General features: G+C 40.7%; 1 protein-coding gene across 25 annotated transcripts in view; it reads left to right on the top strand.

Annotated features, from left to right (window-relative positions):
* The window catches only part of dock7 (dedicator of cytokinesis 7), a 46,575-nt gene that overhangs the window by 25,598 nt on the left and 1,931 nt on the right, over nucleotides 1-19,046 (top strand). For 2 of the 25 annotated variants that reach the window (XM_026147855.2, XM_026147851.2), the window contains 29 exons: nucleotides 602-771; nucleotides 1,899-1,991; nucleotides 3,561-3,650; nucleotides 4,908-5,003; nucleotides 5,151-5,291; nucleotides 5,551-5,664; nucleotides 5,946-6,113; nucleotides 6,219-6,358; nucleotides 6,501-6,670; nucleotides 6,919-7,097; nucleotides 7,201-7,383; nucleotides 7,884-8,019; nucleotides 8,293-8,389; nucleotides 9,439-9,456; nucleotides 10,430-10,526; nucleotides 10,637-10,771; nucleotides 10,865-11,017; nucleotides 11,306-11,464; nucleotides 11,623-11,723; nucleotides 11,871-12,063; nucleotides 12,189-12,332; nucleotides 12,421-12,552; nucleotides 13,910-13,924; nucleotides 16,972-17,106; nucleotides 17,198-17,287; nucleotides 17,384-17,620; nucleotides 17,705-17,848; nucleotides 17,950-18,056; nucleotides 18,306-18,473. In XM_026147855.2, coding sequence (XP_026003640.1) covers nucleotides 602-771; nucleotides 1,899-1,991; nucleotides 3,561-3,650; nucleotides 4,908-5,003; nucleotides 5,151-5,291; nucleotides 5,551-5,664; nucleotides 5,946-6,113; nucleotides 6,219-6,358; nucleotides 6,501-6,670; nucleotides 6,919-7,097; nucleotides 7,201-7,383; nucleotides 7,884-8,019; nucleotides 8,293-8,389; nucleotides 9,439-9,456; nucleotides 10,430-10,526; nucleotides 10,637-10,771; nucleotides 10,865-11,017; nucleotides 11,306-11,464; nucleotides 11,623-11,723; nucleotides 11,871-12,063; nucleotides 12,189-12,332; nucleotides 12,421-12,552; nucleotides 13,910-13,924; nucleotides 16,972-17,106; nucleotides 17,198-17,287; nucleotides 17,384-17,620; nucleotides 17,705-17,848; nucleotides 17,950-18,056; nucleotides 18,306-18,473 — 3,805 coding nt within the window. Of the gene's footprint in view, nucleotides 1-601; nucleotides 772-1,898; nucleotides 1,992-3,560; nucleotides 3,651-4,907; nucleotides 5,004-5,150; nucleotides 5,292-5,550; nucleotides 5,665-5,945; nucleotides 6,114-6,218; nucleotides 6,359-6,500; nucleotides 6,671-6,918; nucleotides 7,098-7,200; nucleotides 7,384-7,859; nucleotides 8,020-8,292; nucleotides 8,390-9,438; nucleotides 9,457-10,429; nucleotides 10,527-10,636; nucleotides 10,772-10,864; nucleotides 11,018-11,305; nucleotides 11,465-11,622; nucleotides 11,724-11,870; nucleotides 12,064-12,188; nucleotides 12,333-12,420; nucleotides 12,553-13,909; nucleotides 13,925-16,971; nucleotides 17,107-17,197; nucleotides 17,288-17,383; nucleotides 17,621-17,704; nucleotides 17,849-17,949; nucleotides 18,057-18,305; nucleotides 18,474-18,624; nucleotides 18,645-19,046 lie in introns of all 25 variants that reach the window. The other 23 variants (XM_080292098.1, XM_026147847.2, XM_026147850.2 and 20 more) reach the window with 17 other exon arrangements.

Below are 19,046 nucleotides of genomic sequence, written 5' to 3'. Positions count from 1 at the left end.
CCCGCAGTAGATGCGCTCGGTGTGAGGTCTCGCAGCAAGCTATCAAATACGCCGCATTTCTCGGCTTTAACAAAATGCTATACGTCGCCAGGTGTTTCCTCAGATTCGAGAAGTTACCTCCTTTGCACAGTATCAGCTTAAAGCACTTGTTGCAGGCTGCTGAGTTTGCATCTTTTGCTGTGAAGTACAGCCAGACTTGGACCGCTTCGCCTTGGGCATTTTTAACCTGTAGCTCTGCTCTAAAAGAACGTACGTACCTGGGCCCGCCTACTACGCTTGCAAAGGTAAAATGATTGGCTGGAATCCAAAGTGTATGACATTTCAGGAAAAAATAAAGCACCGAAATGTGCGCTGCTTTTCGGTCTGGTTACTACCGTTTATGTCATGGCACCGGATACCGGTACCCATCCCTAGTATTGGCTTGTATTTGGTACATACAGGTTTTTGGGGTTTTTTGCAGTGGCTTTTGTTGTTAAGCCATCCACTGCCAGAAGTGTTAATAAACTACTCTGAAATGATGGGTTAATTACTGGATAGTTAGGTGCAGTGGCTCATCGAAGTCCTATTTTCCTCATTTTCTTTCTGTTGTGTGTCACCAAAGGCCCAGGAGGGTTGGGAGGTTCGGTTCACTATGCCACCATGGCTCGCTCAGCTGTTCGACCAGCCAGCCTTAACCTCAACCGCTCCCGTAGTCTTAGCAACAGTAACCCCGACATCTCCGGTACGCCCACCTCTCCTGACGATGAGGTCCGCTCCATCATTGGCAGCAAGGTAAGGTCTTCAAGTCATACACGACCCTTTCTCTGAGTGGTCATTCAGTTTTCTGTTAAATCTTTAACGAAGCACTAAAATTCTTACATGTGGTCCAAATGTGGCCTGAACGCACGCTCATATTTTTGGGAGCACTTTGCTCTAAATTTGGCTCATACATACTCCATGTGGATGTCAGATACTGTAGTTAATTATTTAACACTGTTGTAATGTAGGAGCTCTTGCTCTGTGATGTATTTTTAGACAGACTCGTGTAAGGTATTTGCACTGAATATGTGTATCTTAAACCACACAAGGTAGAGGCCTCCCTCTGCACAGTGACCCACAGTTTTATCAACATGTAAACTGCATGAGCGTTGTGCAAACACAAGCTTGAACATCTTATCTCTCCAACCGTTGTACGAGCAACCTGTCACACACATATACTCACTCACTCACATGCTATGCACAAATAATGCTTATTATGCATTGTGAAAAATGTACGTTGTATTTAGTTTAAAGTCAAATCAGTCAAGATTAAATATTGTTTCAATAGCCATGTCTTTTCTGAGGACTCTAACAGTAGTATAGTCTCTTCAGTCTTTTTTTTATTTCTTTGTTCCTTTTTATTTCATTTTATTCTTTTAATTGAGGTCATGTATTTTGTCTCATATAATTTGGGAGTTCCCACTTCAAACTTTTTTTTCATATAACCCCCTCAAAAAACCCAACAAATACGTGAACAGTGACTGAATGATGTAATGTGCCTTTCTAATGGTCTTGCTATATTTGTAACCATGACATGATGGATGCAGCCCCTTTTTTTGATGAGTTTCCTTTTGCTGCTAATACTTAACTAAACCATTCTTCTCTTGTCTCTTAGGGAGGGGTAGTTGTTGTTGGGGTGGGGGTTTAACGCAGAGAAGGAAAGGGAGAGAGAGAACCTTTGTGCTTTGCTCCTATGTGGTGATGATTTTTAATTTACTGACAGCTAACCGTTTTGAGGCCCTTGGCATCGTCCAGCTGTCCTGACCTCTGAACCTCTTTAACTTGTCATTATTCCTTCCCTCCTCCTTCTCCCCCCCGTGCTGCTCGCTTGTTCCCTTGCTTCCTGCCTGCCTTGTGTCCTTTGACCCTGGCCCCCCTAGGGCTTAGACCGATCCAACTCGTGGGTGAACACCATGGGCTCTAAGAGTGCCCCCTGGGGATCCAGCCCTGGGTCCGCTCCAGAAACCATGCAGGTGGTTTTATGAATGCCCTGTCCTCCACTTTGCCTCACGACAAAAACAACCTACACTTAAGGGATACTGAGATATTTGGAGTTTTGGCTTAGTTGTGTGCTTTGCTGGAATCATTAATAGCGAGGCATATCGGGTATATCAGTGCTTATCCATTCTAAGGTTTTTCATTTTTGTGTCTTTTTATTTTGTCATGCTCACACCTTTCATTAATATTTTCAGCCTATCCTTCAAGCTCTTTGCAGTGGTTTTAAGTGACCTGGCTGTGATGCGGACCACATTTTGCTTTTTTAAAAATTCAAAGTACACATATTTCTAAACCACACACAAAGTGGCTAGTATCAAAGGCTCTAAAGACAAAGACATAAAAGACCAAAACTTCAGAATATTACAGTATTCTGTTATACCTCAAGTCACAACCCTCCCATTAATCCCATACGTGGGAGTCACAGCCGCCTCCATGACCCTCCAGTCATGTTAGTCTTAGGTGTCAGCCCTCTTTGCGAATCACATCTAACACATCTCTTTTTTTCTCTGTATCTGCATTAAAAGTAGCCAAAATTAAGATGTATCCAAATATAGGCCAGAGCAATCCATGGTAGCAGTTTCTCAGATATTGTTGACCTCTCTTCTGGGTTTACTGTGATCAGTCATTGCTAGCCTAAATCCAACACAATCTTTCAGAGAATAATTGGGTTGGTAGAGAAAACGAGAGTTGTGTTAGAATTCCATCAGCAGACTAGTCGTTCTTTTTTTTATGCTTTTTTTTTTTTTATTTATCTCTCCCCCCCCCCCTTAAAAAAAAAATCCCTCTTTCCCTCTATGGATTTCCTCTGCTCTCAGCTAGTTAACCTGCATGACCCTCTCCTAACACCCCTCATTTCAACCACAGTTCATTTATTTCTGGAGCATGGTATATCTGTGAGTGTGACTGTGCATCTACGTGTGTGGTCTTTGTCTGCCTCAATTTCCATCTTAATGTGATCTTAAGTCCTCTGTCATTTTAATTTGTCATAACATATTAATTTATACAAATATAAAAATAAATGGGCATATTGTAGCCATAGAATCACACCTAGCTTACCACAGTAAATGTGCATAGACTGGCAGAGCACATTCATAATAAGCATTTAGCATAGGATGTTGTCCAGCTACCTGCAATAAAACCATCTCTGAGGTCTTGTATTTACCTGGAGGGATGCAGAATGGCTCATTATTAAGCAATGGCTACAGTGTTGCACAAAAGCATTATTAATGTTGAGACTACATTTGATTGCACTTTTGTGTAGCCATTTTGCATCTCTACCATAAGATGCTCAAACTATTGATGTATCAGCTGTTTTAGATTATGGGTACAATGCTTTTCAAGTGCTGTGGCCCTGTCCTGTGTCTGTTGTTTTGTGTCTTCATGTATGAAAATGTCCAACAGATCACAAAAGTGTGTGTGTGTGAGGGGGCTGTGTTACTCAGCACGCACGTTTTGCCTGTGTGCTGAGGAAGAAGGTGCAACCCCACTCTCTCGTTGCTCCTCCACTAACCTTGCTGTCACCGTTCCATTCATCCCACTCATAGGCCATGGAGCGCTGTGGCAATCGCATGTCTTCGCACACTGAGAGCGCCAGTTTCTTGCAAACTTTAACAGGACGGTTGCCCACAAAAAAGGTAGAGCCACTTGCACTGGGGGAGGAGCCGACCCCCAGCCACCTCTTGTCCTCCTCCTCCTCACCTGTCTTGTCTGTGGATGTGTGCCTCTGGATTGATTGATGTCGTATTTGGTTGTTGTGGAGTCTTGTTGAATGCTGTATGTCACCGATCTGCCTCTTGTTCTCAATATGAGGATATTTTGATGTGATGTGAATGTTGGTTGTAATCTGGCTAACACTGACTATTGGAAAGTCTTTTTTTATTGTCCACCGCTCAGTCACAGAGTGCAAATTGTATCTGGTTTTCATTTAAAAAAATCTGATACTGTTTGACTTTCAGTCAGGTGCTATGTTACCATAGGACATACTTACCAGTAAACATACAGACAGGTGGGCGGGTATGTTTAGTGTCGTATCGGGACAAAGTTCATAATTTTCACTTAGGTTGAAAAAATTCAATTTATAATAGAATTTTTAAGCAGGTGTAGTTTACTTGGTGTTTTATACCAAGCTGTGTGTCTGCTATAACAACCTTAAACTCTTTAATAAAATAATTCTTTCCAGTAGGCAGTACAATACAGGTTTAAAATGATGTATTTAAGACTTACCAGTCTGATGAAAAGTCAGTATGTTAGCCAGACTTGTGGTGGATTTTAGTGTTGCATAAAATACACACAACTCGAAAAATGTTATTTTTGCATAATAAGACGACCAAATGTAAAAAAATAAATTAATTAAAAAATGTTGTTCTTTGTAAAACTAGAATTATTTTTCTGTCTTTAAAAGAGAGAAATGTATTTTAGTCATATACATTAGGTCGCACTACAAAATACTGCAGTTTCCATGGTGAAAGGAGTGCATCATTTGTTAAAAGCAAAAATGTTGCACACGTCTATAACAGTTTTTTTTTTTTATTAATATCTAACTGTCTGCAATGAAGTTCATTTTCAGCTTTGGAGGAGCAGAAGCTTTACTGGGCTGTCTTGTTCTTTCATATAGAGAATCTAGTACGCGTTCTTATTTGTTCTATATTCCTGGTCACAACAGTTGATACCTGCTAGCAGGTTATGTCTGTAGCCAATCTAAAACTTCTTTTATGTCATAACCCATGAAAATAAATACATTTTGAGATCTATCTGACCAGGCGAACTAAGTATAGATTATGCTTGGTTACTTTTTCTGGTGCCTCACATTATCTCTGTCTGGCTGTACTGCTTTCCCTTTCCCTCTCTGTCCATCCCTCTTTCTTTGTCTCCGTTTTGATTTTCTGACTCAGCTCTTCCATGAAGAGTTGGCTCTCCAGTGGGTGGTGAGCAGTGGAAGTGTACGTGAGGGTGCTCTGCAACAGGCCTGGTTTTTCTTTGAACTCATGGTAAGAAAACAAAATCTGGATAAAGTGTAACACATGTGGGTCTGTCTGACATTGTTCTTTTTGTGTAAAAATAAAAAATAATATTAATAATGATAATAAAACTTGCCAACAGCTTATGTTTTAACCCAATGAACACCTTTACCTCAGGTGAAGAGTATTACCCACCACCTTTACTTCACTGACCGCTTAGAGTCACCCAGGAAGAACCGTTTCCCAGAACGCTTCATGGACGACATCACAGCTCTGGTCAGCACCATCGCTGGTGACATTGTGTCTCGCTTCCAAAAGGTAAATAATGACCCAGTTCTGTGTCTTGAGGTGTTTGTAAGAGGCTTGTCAGTTTGGATTGGAACAGGAATTTGCAGGATTGTTATATATGGGAAAGTTGGAAAAAGGAATCTTATGAGTTGTTAAAACTGTAAAAGAAGTTGTATGTTCATATATTTTTGTCATTTCTGGACATTATTTTGTGGCATATTAAGTTTTGGGGTGTAATTTCCAAGGCATGCCCGTGACATGTATAAAGCATGTTTTCTCATCCGTTCAGGATCTGGAGCTGGTGGAGAGGCTGAACATGAGCCTGGCCTTCTTTCTCAATGACTTGCTGTCAGTTATGGACCGAGGTTTTGTCTTCAGCCTGATTAGGGCATACTGGAAACAGGTAAATGAGTTTGTTTTTCTCGGTCTTTTGGTTTTTAATTTTTAAATTGCCATGGCTGTCAGGATCAGTATGACTGGAAAAAAGCCAGGTGAGTGCCAAAATTTCTGATTAGGCCTTCATTAAACTATTTAAAGCGTGGATCTCCTTTTTGTGCATTTCAGCTTTATTTACAGCACTATAACAGCCTAATATGTGATGACATTTCAACACTTTCCTTTACTGCACATGCTCCATTTTTGTTTGTAATATGTAAATGAGTATTTTCTGTTACCTTTTTCTAGGTGTCCACAAAGCTTTATGCTTTACAGAACCCAACCCTGGAGTCTTTGCGGCTTGATTTCTTAAGGATTGTTTGCAGTCATGAACACTACGTCACCCTCAACCTGCCCTGCAGCCTGCTCACACCACCTGCCTCTCCTTCTCCCTCTGTGTCCTCAGCAACATCGCAGGTCAATTTTTACTCTTAAAAGGCTGACACTCTGAAAATTTCAGCGTACAGATGTTAGATTTATGTACAGTCCAACACTATTAATAGTGTCTCTTATCTCTCACAGAGCTCTGGCTTCTCCACACACGTCCAGGACCAAAAGATAGCCAACATGTTTGAGCTGTCTGTCCCCTTCAGAGAACAGCATTATCTGGCTGGACTGGTACTGTCTGAACTGTCAGTAATACTGGACCCAGACAATGAGGGGTGAGAAGATGTTTTAATTAAGAAAGATTCTAAATGTGAATGTGTTTTATTGTCTGAATCTTCCCGTGATTGAGCTAAAACATTCCATTTCGTTTCCTTTTAAATTTGTTTTGCTTCTTCTCTTTCGTATTGTGTGCTGTAGGATGTTCGGTCTGCATAAGAAAGTAGTGAGCGTTGTTCACAACCTCCTTTCCAGCCACGACTCTGATCCTCGCTATGCCGACCCTGAAGTCAAGGCCCGTGTTGCTATGCTTTACCTGCCTCTTATCAGCATTGTCATGGAGGCACTGCCTCAACTCCACGATTTTACAGGTACAGGTGACATTTTTAGTATGAAGCAGCTTAAGAGTTAGCAATGTACGAATCTTTTGATTACTTTTTTGATTTTTTTTTTAAACCTTTACATTAGTTTAAATATTTTCTCAGGTCTTCTTTCAATTTTGTCAAGATAATTTCCTTGTCAAAACACAAATGTATTATCTTCCTCAGTTTTTATCTTTGTCTGCTGTCTCATGTCTGATTATTTGGCAACTTATGTTCTTTCCTTTTTGTTTTATTAGAGTCACATAATCAGTGGGGTCGACCGGGCGGCCCTCAGGGGGCAGCTGTTGGCACCAGCGGAGAAGAGACAGAGGGAGAAGGTAACAGCATGATCAGTCAGACTGTCGCCATGGCAATAGCAGGCACCTCAACCGCATCTCCGATGTCCCGACCGAGCAGCTTCTTGCTCAACTCGCAGGTAATTTCCTGCAAGACACAGTGACTGTATCAATTTATCTGCAGTTAATGGAAATATCTCAGTGCCGTGTGCTGCTTCCTCCTTTTGTGTTCTCGCATTCCAGGCGAGTCGTCAGCACGGGAGCTTCTCGGCCGAGTCCAGTCGGAGCCTGCTGATCTGTCTGCTGTGGGTGCTAAAGAATGCTGATGAGCTAGTGTTACAGAAATGGTTCACAGACCTGTCAGTGTCCCAGCTCAACCGCCTTCTGGATCTCCTCTACCTCTGCGTCTCCTGCTTTGAATACAAGGTAACATCAACAATCACTGCCTAACAGTTTGAGCTAATTAAGCATTAATTACCCACCTGAGAGCGCACTGCATACTGGGGGAATCTACATTGTGGGTTACGTCCACCTCTTCTGTTTATTTTCTATATTAAAATTGGGGGCGCTCATGCGCCTGGATAATATTTCTGATTGAAACTTGGTGAAACTACAAAACTAAACTTTTGCATGTGCTCTAGTACTAACTTAACTAAAAATATTTTCACATTTACCATCTAACTTTACATTTCTTTTCAAAAGGTTCTATAATTATCTATTTCCTTCTGTGTGTTTCAAGCTCTTTATGCTATGCTGTGTGTTGGTTGTTTGCTGTGCTGTGCTTGCATATTTGCTTTTCATGCTACTAACCCGCTTTGCTTGCTTGGTGCTTCGCTGCAAGTAACTTCCCTGCTGTGTGTGTTCTCTGTCCGTCCATTCACCCTCTACCTCATGGATACAAGGCCCATGTTGTGTTCACCATGCAGGGGAAGAAGGCGTTTGAACGCATGAACAGCCTAACCTTTAAGAAATCCAAAGATATGAAGGCCAAGCTGGAGGAAGCCATACTGGGCAGCATTGGGGCCAGACAGGAAATGGTGCGACGCAGCCGGGGGCAGCTAGGTGAGATTTAAACTTCAGGCACACTCGCACAGTTGCAGGTAGGAAAAAATAAATGCTGAGAAGCAAAATTTAAGGATTACACCAACACAATAATCAGTGTACTCTGCTTTTTTCCTGGACACAGGTGCATGCATACATACGTCTATTTAGCTGTGCCTTTTGAAAGTACTGTAAATATAGCTACAGCCAGTTTGTCACGTTTTTTGTGTGCAGGGAGCCTCTTTCATCACTGTTTAAAAAAGAAATGGTAAATAATGTTTCCCCATCATCTAGAGCGGAGTCCATCTGGCAGTGCTTTTGGCAGCCAGGAAAACCTTCGATGGAGAAAAGACATGACCCACTGGAGACAAAACAGCGAAAAGATGGACAAGTATGGTCTTTTGAACTGTTGAAGGGCATTTTTCTGATTACTGTTTCATGCACAAAAAAACACAACAGTTTTTTAATAATCTAAAGAGCTTGCAAAGAAAAGCGACTGGACTTCTTTAAGTTTCTTAAAGACATTCACCTCTCAGAAGTTTCTTCAGTTCTAAGACCAAATGGTGGAGAGTCCAAGGTATTTAAGCCCTAGTGGGAGTCTCCATAGTCTCCACTGCCTCGGTTGTAGGTATGCAATTGAAGAGTGAGACCACATCAAAGGACACAAGAGGTCCAGTCGCTTTTCTTTCCAAGCTTCTTAGATTACCATGACCTGGATGACTGAGGAACTACACATACATGTTTTTTAATGGCATTGTGGAACTTTATTCTCTTAGGGGCACATGCACGAGTCAGGTCTGTTTCCAATTGCATTTTAAATTTACATAAAATAGGCAAAAGTTGAACTAAAAAGCTGGTCCCATTTCTCAGTAATGCTGCAAATAAAGCACTTAAGAGAAAGACACTCTAACAAGGTAAAGGACTTAAAGTTCAAAATGAACCTCAGATAGTGGAAAACCATGAGATGGAAATGGTTTTTCTTTCATGTATGAAAAGAATCTCAAAGATTTCTCATCAGTCCAGATTTAAAGTTTGGCTTCATGGTCATATTCATTTTTTGTGGCACCACTCCATTATTGCATCTTTATTTTGATTTAACAGTAAATTGTTTACTTATACCCTTTACAGGATGCCACTGCCAAGGTTTGGACAATGTACACAGTGGATTTTAAGCAATCAATATGTGATTGCAGTGCAGACTTTTAGCTAAAGTATCTCTATCTCTTATCTAAAAGTATCTCTATAACGCGGGAGCTTAAAGCTTGAAGGTTTTGCATCTTTTTGCCAATATTTTTTGTCCAATGATGACAAAAAATATAGCATTATGTCTTTTTGTTTTACTGTTTTAATTTTAATTCCTGTTCTTTTATCATTTCTGCTCCAGCATTTGTCTTCTGTTAATTTCCATTTGTTCTCTCATGTCACTGTGTGTTAATGTAGGAGTCACAGATCAGTCAGGTATTGTATGGTCCACATTTGCTGTGTGCTCCTTTAAATTCCTCCCTGCTTTAGTGCCTCTTTTAAGGTGTACTGCCATGCATGTGGGAAGTCCGACAGGTGAAGTGGATGCAGACTGAACTGATTAGCTTGTATTTGATTCTTAGCTTTCACCAAGTCATGAACAATTTTTTGAATTAACATAATTTTGAGTGAGATACTTTAACACTTTAGCAACTAATGCAATCAGTGATTTGTTCACATTCATTTCCTTTCCATTTTAACTTAAGTTCACACATGCACATCAGAGCACCAAGAGAGTCCCCCTGATCCTGGCCCTGACCCTCAAATCCCTTGTCCCATCAGTCCCTCTGTCCTGGTAACAACAAACCCTGCATTGGGGTTGGTAGTGGTTGCAGTGGGCCTGTTCTGCTTTTTAACCAGTGTGCTTGTTTTTCTGGGGTCCTGACTGATGTTGCTCCCTGGTTGATGTTGCCGGGGGGGAAGTCAAATGTGGCAAAAGCTTTTTTTCTTATCGGTCACCTATTCAGTTCTGTATTGTTTCAGTTCAATCACAGGCATTTTAGGACATGTAGACTAACAAAATAAAAGTCACTGCGTTCTTCTTGTAGATCAGGAATAATGGGTTGCTTTTTTCTAACTTTAAATTATGCCAGTCTTTTAATGCCTTTCATATTTCCTCTAAGAAAAGAGCAGATAGGTTTAGGCTAACTGTCTCTCAGTGTAGGGCTTTCTTTGATTTTGCCAGAAAAAAACCAAATAGCGTAAACATACTGTTTTGTGTTTTAGACACAGCTGGCTGAGCATCCACACCACACATAACATGTTTTTCCTCTAAATTTTCTTCATTGTTCATGATTCTGTGCAGTGGATTAATGTGGTGACTGGAAGCTCATGCAGCGCTCAGTGGCACATCATCAACACCGCAATGTATGAGTTCAGTTTGTGACGGCGTCGTCTTGTGTCTGTGCAGGACGAGAGCAGAGCTGGAACATGAAGCTCTTATTGATGGTAATCTCGCAACAGAGGCCAATTTAATAATACTTGATACTCTGGAGATTATTGTACAGGTATGTAAGCGAAGAAGACGTATCCACACTAAATGGAAACAGGCATATATTCCCAGTCAGGCTGTGTTCAGAGGCCTATTACAGCTGCTTATAAGTCCTTTTCCCTCCAGACGGCATCAGTAACGGAATCCAAGGAGAGTATCCTGGGTGGAGTGCTGAAGGTGCTGCTCCACAGCATGGCCTGCAACCAGAGCGCCCTCTACCTTCAGCATTGTTTTGCCACACAGAGGGCCCTGGTATCTAAGGTTAGACTACTGGGCTTTCTTTATGTGTGAAGCATGCTTATTTCATCTTCCAGGCTTACATAGTAATAAATACTTCTCTCTCTGCCTGTGTAGTTTCCCGAACTACTCTTTGAGGAAGAAACAGAGCAGTGTGCTGATCTGTGTCTGCGACTGCTGAGGAGCTGCAGCAGCAGCATAAGCACGATCAGATCCCATGCCAGTGCTTCCCTCTACCTCCTCATGAGGCAAAACTTTGAGATTGGCAATGTAAGTACAGAGGTGATGGGTTGAACAAGTTAGAGCTGTGGAATGTGGCTGTACTATAACAAATAACATATTTGTTAACTTTAATTCACCTGGTTTATCTGAATACCAAACTGTGCAGTCATAGCAAACTTTAGTTCAGTTACTGATGTATGCATTATTGAAAGCAGACTTTGTGCTAATATCTTTTTAGAAATTATATGTATAGTGCTTCCTTCTCTCTTCATATGTCGGCAGAAAGCCAACAGCTTTGATAACATGTGTGTTTTTTCTTTTTGCTTGAACTTTTAGAACTTTGCAAGAGTAAAGATGCAGGTGACAATGTCTCTTTCCTCGCTGGTTGGAACATCTCAGAATTTCAATGAGGAGTTCCTCCGTCGCTCTCTAAAGACCATCCTTACCTATGCAGAGGAGGATCTGGAGCTGAGGGAGACCACGTTCCCAGATCAGGTACTGGGTTCGCTATTTAGTTGTTTTCCATCACTGCTCGAAAAGGGAAAATATCCAGATTGCTGCTGATGTGATTCTCTGGACCTTTTACTTTGCAAGCATGTCATCATCCCGGAGAAGGAGCTTCTTTATCCTGAGCCGTATTTTCTTGCTTTCAGGTTCAGGACCTTGTTTTTAATCTGCACATGATCCTGTCTGACACAGTGAAGATGAAGGAACACCAGGAAGATCCTGAGATGTTGATAGATCTCATGTACAGGTGCAAAACCCATGTGCAATGGAGCGATTTCTTTTGATTACTTAAAAGAGCATTTTTCATTGTAGTTGGTTAGTTAGTCAATATCTGGTTGTGGGTGTGATTTCCTGTGTGGTCTGTGTGTGCATTTGCATTTTTGTCCACTTAAAGGATTGCGAAAGGTTACCAGACATCTCCAGACTTGCGGCTGACGTGGCTCCAGAACATGGCTGGAAAGCACTCTGAGAGAAACAACCATGCTGAGGCTGCTCAGTGTCTGGTGCACAGTGCTGCCTTAGTGGCAGAATACCTAAGTATGCTGGAGGACCGCAAATATCTTCCTGTAGGCTGTGTCACCTTTCAGGTAGGAGCATTCCTGTGGTATTGTTTGTGCGCATGTCTCTCCTCTACAGAAACACATTTCTTACAATGACTGTGCATGCACCATAACCTTCATTTGTTTTTAATATGTGTGGTTATGTGCTCTAGAATATTTCTTCAAATGTGCTGGAGGAATCTGCAGTCTCTGATGATGTAGTGTCACCAGACGAGGAGGGAATCTGTTCAGGGAAATATTTCACTGAGATCGGTCTCGTGGGTCTCCTAGAGCAGGCTGCTGCCTCTTTTTCCATGGTGAGAGATGGAAACATGAACCGATGCTTATTTCTTTGTTTTGTGTTTTTTACCTGCTATTATTTAAAATAATTGTTCATCCTTCCAGGCCGGCATGTATGAGGCTGTGAATGAGGTTTATAAGGTACTGATCCCGATTCACGAAGCCAACAGGGACGCAAAGAAACTAGCCACCATACATGGTAAACTACAGGAAGCCTTTGGCAAAATTGTTCATCAGGTAAACACACACACAAAGTAGACTACTTCTTCAAATCACAACTCCCAACAGTTTGTGGTGCCAAGCTGACACTGAATTTATGCAATTAAATTCTAAGATTAATTTTTTTATATCTCAGTGTGACCTAGATTTATTGTTTTCATTGTCTAACTTCCGCTATGAGAAGATTACATTTGGGATACACAAGGTTACTTCTGTTTTCTTTTTTTCTTATGTAAATCCACCAAAGCTGTTTTTATAAATAAATTCCAGACAGTGTCAGGAGAATCGGGTCAGGAAATTGTCTGGAGCAGTCCATGTCAGATACCTTATCACTGCTGGAAATACTCCATTTGTTTTTGTTTTATTTTATGTGGCACAATGCCTGGGTAGAGGGTGCAGGAGGCAGGGCTTAAAGGAATTCTCCAGAAAGTCATGGGCTCTCTTCAAACATAGTTTTAATTGGACATTCATAGACTTTGTTCTATGGAGCTAGCAGGGCAAAAATCGTTTCATATTTATAATGCATGCTTTGCATTCTCACATGTGGCTCATGCAAAAAATTGCTTGAGTGAACACAATTTAAGACGTGTGCGGTTGAATTAGAGTTAAGTAATTACGGTATAGTATCAAGATCAGCACTTACAATGAAAAGGAGAAATTTTTTTGTCACTGTCATATGAATATATGCACAAGTACACTTTTCTCACACAGATTAACTGTCATGTTAAACAGCCAGTGTAGATGTATCAAGGCCAATTAACAAAAAAGGATGTTAGGAGCAAAGCTTCTTATCTGCAGGACTTTCAAAATGTACATACATCAGTCTCGATATGAGTCACTACACAGAAAAACAATGGATTCCAGTTAATGTTGCGTACACACCAGCTGTCACAGACACAGCTTTGCATGATCTTATCAGTTGGCAGTTAAATCCTAGTATATTTATTTATGCCTGATACCCACCATGCTTTACTTTTCTGTGAAGTATGACCTTAAGCATGCATGACATTTTGGATTCCAGCTGTGTTTTTTTTATTTGTATTTTTTGTTAAAGGCCAGTTGTGTGGATTGTGTGACACAGACGGGTTACAGTCATCTGGTGTGCAGAGCAACTGCTCTTGCAAAGCAGACTTTTTCATAGTGACAAAAACATTCATGTGTAAAGAAAGCATCCCTGTTTTTCTGTTTGTTTGTTTTTTAAAGAATATTTCTGTCACACGCTCTGTTCTCCAGCTCGACAACTTAGTAACCTGGATTCGTTTCAAAGCGTTCATTCTCCTTATTGTAACATCCTTTGTATGTGTGTGTGTGTGCGTGTGTCGGAGGGCGTATGCGTCTTGTCGTTCACATGTCCTGTATTCTCTTTGTTACGCAGAGTACTGGCTGGGAGGTAGGTGACTAAACAGCTCCTGCTTGGCCCTGCTCATGTGGTTTATCTTTTTGTATTTTCTTTTTATTTACTCTCATCTTTTTATTTGCTAGCTGTTGGCATTCTTCTTCTTTGTTACATACATCCAAATCCATTAACATCTGCAGACAACATCAACTGTCTGCCCCTTTACCCGCTGGGGACGCTCGCTGTCTAAGCAACAACACCCTTCACCGTTTTCCTCTCTCCTCACTCTTCTTACACTGCAAGAGGAGCTTGTGTTTGTGTCTTTTTTATTTTATTTTATTCTTTACATGTGACAGTGTTGACAGGCTGTGCATGGGAGCCATGGTGTGTGACACTAATGACAAAAGTCTCAGCGAATGCATCACCTGCACAATCCACCGTTTTACCCCCTCCATTCCTCATCTTCTATGTGTCTGCTGGGTGTGTCGGTGGGCACACACACGCGCGTCAGCTGTCACACTTCATCTCATCTTCAACCACAGGGCTCGATTTCAGTGCACTGTTTTGACATGAAAGGTGTCTGTTAGCCATCCCGCTGTAGCCGTGGGGTCATTCTTGCCACACACAATTAAATGAGCCTTTTAACACGCAAGGTGCTGCAGACTTTGGGTCGAGGCTGGAACCAAATTCTCCAAAGGCAGTTTGTTTTCTAAGAGGGTTCAACTCACAGTAATCTCAGGATTACTTGATTTATCCCTTTTGATTTTGATTGGTTGTTATTCTTGCCCTTTCTTTTAATAGTTTAAACTAAATCGACCCCTGACTTTTGTTTCATGCATTCTGTCCCTTTGTTAACAGTATTAACCTCTGAGTTCTCATGGTCTATTGCATGAATTGGACAGAGCACAGGAAGCGCACTGAGCGTGCATGGTGTGTTTCCGAGGGTTGTGGATTATTTGTTTTTTTTTCCCCTCACTTTTGTTTTTTTAAATTCTTCGCTGTCTGCCTTTGCATGATCTGGATCCTCCACAATGAGTTTCTGTTCTTTCTCACAATCAGTGGAGATATTTTTACTGTTGTGTGTTAGTTTGTGTTGTTTTTAAAATTCTCTGGAGGAACCCAATCCTGATTAAAATTTGTTCTGTTTTTTTTTTCCTTTTTGATTTCCCTGGTTGCCGACCCTTCCTTCTTTACTTAATTGTGTCTTGTGGTAAGTTTCTTAGTTTACAGGGTTTCCTTAATTACTGTTTAAAAACATTTTCAAATCAGTGGTTTAACTAGCAATACATGACTTGTATCTTTTTTTGATATTCCCTTAAGTTACCCTGATGCTTTATCTAAACATCTTGTGCATCAAGTTGTGTAGCATTTGCCTCAGATTTTCACATCATTTTCCTTTTTCCTGCCATACACGCACTTACACACTGGGCACTCATGGTGTACCTGCTGATTGATCTTGGGGCTTCCCTTTGGATGTTTCTTTCCAAGTAGAGGTCTAAGCAAAAAAAAAAATGGAGTTGATGGATGTTTTTCCTGTCAACAACTTCCAAAGACGTAACGGGGTGTTTGAGGTTGAAGTAGTTTTTGCCTTGTTTTGTTTCACAAACGTTTTCCCCTCCCGCTCCGTCTTTCTTTCTTTTTTTTGTTATCTGTCTGTTTGTGACTTTAAGGCTTCTATTTAGAAAACTTTGGTGCTGCTTTGATCTGTGAACTTGAGCTGTTTTTATTCTTAACATGGGAAAAAATTGCACACATGAAGAACACAAGCACTTACAAGCTGGGTGCAAAGGAGATGTCGAGTTCATGTTGACAACAATAGATACATTTCAGACACTGCGGGGTGTTTTTCCTGGCTTAGATTGGGATTTTTCACAAAAGCACATTAAGGCAATTCATCTGCATTCCTCGTATTTGTTATAATTATATAGATTTTCCAGTGATTTCTGACCATTTTATAAACCCAAATGTCTACTGTGTTTACTTACAGTGGACCTTGTGTGTTTCTTTATTTTTGGCTTGTATACTGTTATAATAATATTTAAACAGGACCAAACTGTCAAATAATGAGAAGCTAATAATATGAAAGTAATTCCTATGACCCAAAGGTCAGGGTTCAGATTTTTTTTTTTCTATGCTGGCAGCTGCAGCACAGAAGCCCCACCCACATACTTTTCAAACCTTCTGATTGCAAGAATGCAGTCAGTCAGAAGAAAGTTTGCTTGAAAAGAGAGGGCTTGAAAGGAAAAGAGCTAAACCTGGCACTTTTTTCTTGCTGATGTTTGACCTAGTTTGCTTGGTACTTTTAGCCTGACTAATCTATTAGCAGGCCAGTATCATTGCCCGATATTAGCTATTTGACAGTCGGTATTTGTATTTTAAATAACTGCTTGGTGAAAAAGAAAAATGTAAAGAAGAGATGGAAGAAACACTCTTCTATTTTATATTGCATAGTTTGTCCACCAGAGGGCACTGTGCAACTTCCCAGAGTCGGGTAGAGAGCAAACAAGTAAATAAGCAACTACATATAACAAATTGTGTAGTTATTTATTTTATGGGATTTTTCTTTCTTTCAGACACATGAAACAGTCGATATATCAGAAGGTCAGATGTTTAAATGACAAAATATCAATATTTGTTTCGGCTTTAAAAATACTTGCTACCTGCCTGAGTTCTGTCAGGTCCTTAACTGCGGTGGAAAAGCTGCTGAACAACCTTTTTTTTTTTTAAAACAAACAAAACAAAAAGAAAACAGGTTGTTGAAATCACATACTTTCTGTCTGAACCTTCAGTACACTCACATACAGCTTTTAGAACAGAACCAACAGATTTAATCACATACTGCATGAAACTTCTAATAGTTGTTGTTATATATGTAGCTATATAGCTACATATATATCAGATTGTAGGCATACCATTTCTTTCAGTGAACTATAATCTTTTTCTGTCATCTTTGCCTCTGTGAAGAGAGCTGTAAAATCTAATAAAGTAAAAATACACAAATGCTTACTGTTCCACAGTATATCACAGTATGCTGTAGCAGGGTGATGGTGTTCTGCCTCGTTTTTTAACCCATTTATCAATGTTTCCCTCTGCCTGTTCAGGATGGAAAGAGAATGTTTGGTACTTACTTCAGAGTTGGATTTTATGGTACGAAGTTTGGCGACTTGGATGAGCAAGAGTTTGTGTACAAAGAGCCTGCCATCACAAAGCTGGCTGAAATCTCTCACAGGCTAGAGGTAAACTATGCTGTGCTCGCGTTCTCTCTCTATGAGTCTAATTGTTTTCTGTGAAAGAGTAAAATGTTCTGTTCTTTGTCTTTTCTGGTAGGGTTTCTATGGCGAGCGATTTGGAGAGGACCAGGTAGAAGTCATAAAGGACTCCAACCCTGTGGACAAGTGCAAGCTGGACCCAAATAAGGTTTAGTGTTGATAAATGAGATGAACATATGTTAAACGGATGGAAATGGTCTTAGCTAAAAAAAAAAAAACAACCCAAAAACATTTGTCCCTCTAGGCATTCATCCAGATCACATACGTGGAGCCGTACTTTGACACTTACGAAATGAAAGACCGCATCACATACTTTGACAAGAACTACAACTTGAGACGTTTCGTCTACTGCACTCCTTTCACCCTGGATGGGCGAGCACACGGGGACCTGCACGAACAGTTCAAACGCAAGACCATCCTCACCACCTCCCACGCCTTCCCGTACATCAAGACACGGATCAACATCATCCACAAAGAGGAAGTAGGTCTACAGTCTGCCTGCTCTTCACAGGCAAATTCCACAAATGTTCAGCCTTTTCATGCAACCACTCTGTCACTCTTCCAGATTATATCCACACCGATAGAAGTGGCAATAGAGGACATGCAGAAAAAGACTCAGGAGTTGGCATTTGCCACCCACCAGGACCCTGCCGATGCCAAGATGCTGCAGATGGTCCTTCAGGGATCAGTAGGCACAACTGTAAACCAGGTAAGGTTTTGAATTTTTAGCATGCAACAACTGTTAGTTACAGCACTACTGATTCACAAAGCTGAAAGCTGATGTTTATGAGATTGTTCTGTTTTTCCAAGGGTCCTTTGGAGGTAGCTCAAGTGTTCCTGTCGGAGATCCCCAGTGACCCAAAATTGTACAGACACCACAATAAGCTTCGGCTCTGCTTTAAAGACTTCACCAAAAGGTATGGATTGTCCTTCCTCTAGGCAGAAGTTGAAACCTTCTCCTCTCACCCTGTACAAGCTGTAAAAATGATACGATACCACTGATGGTTGCTGTGTTGCTATATAACCAGACTATAGCACCCAAGTGCTATAAGTTTTCACTTCACTCACCAAATTAGTTTAGACTTTCAGTCCATCATTTTATTTGAAACAGAGAACACGTGCTGCGTATTTACATAACAGTATCGCACTATATTTCCCTGTCTAAGGTGTGAGGATGCCCTACGCAAAAACAAGAGCCTGATTGGTCCAGACCAGAAGGAGTACCAGAGGGAGCTGGAGAGGAATTATCACCGGCTGAAGGAGGCACTGCAGCCTCTCATCAACAGGAAGATCCCCCAGCTTTATAAGCCTGTACTGCAGGTCAACTCGCACAGGTAGGGCCAAGCAGGCTTTCTCTCCATGTGTATGAACGATGTGAGTGAGAGTAGAGATTAATTTCTTGGTTGTTAAGTTAAATCAGTCTTTTTAAAAAAAATTGTTTTGCTTTTGTTTTGTTTTGTTTTTGCTTCTGTAAAAACGATGCAGCAAACGGACAGCTTGACAAGGTAGTTTGGACTTCTCGGAGTACGTTTTGTGTTGTGTTTTTGTTTTTGTTTTTTCGTTTGCATGTTTCTCACTGTTCAGGTTAGAGGGAAATGCTTTCAGTTTTAATTCTAAAATTAAAAATGAATTGGATTTGTAAATGTTTAAGGATACATCATACTTTTTTTCGTGCAACTTTATTTATCAGTTAAGAATTTACCTGTTGTATGAAGGGAACAACCAAGCCACACACAGACTTAGTAAAATCCGAATGAATGCAATTACCTTTTATTTATAAAGCACCAATTCACAACAAGTTGCCTAAAGGCACTTTATATTGTAAGGAAGAGACCCCACAGAACATCATTTTTTCAGTGTGTCCGTTCATTTTATAAATTATATTTTTTATCAAGGATGTCGAGCAT

This window comes from Astatotilapia calliptera, chromosome 17, assembly GCF_964374335.1.
Source record: "Astatotilapia calliptera chromosome 17, fAstCal68.1, whole genome shotgun sequence".
NCBI lineage: Eukaryota > Metazoa > Chordata > Actinopteri > Cichliformes > Cichlidae > Astatotilapia > Astatotilapia calliptera.
Note: the sequence above shows the minus strand (reverse complement) of the source record. Positions and strands in the feature narration are given on the sequence as shown.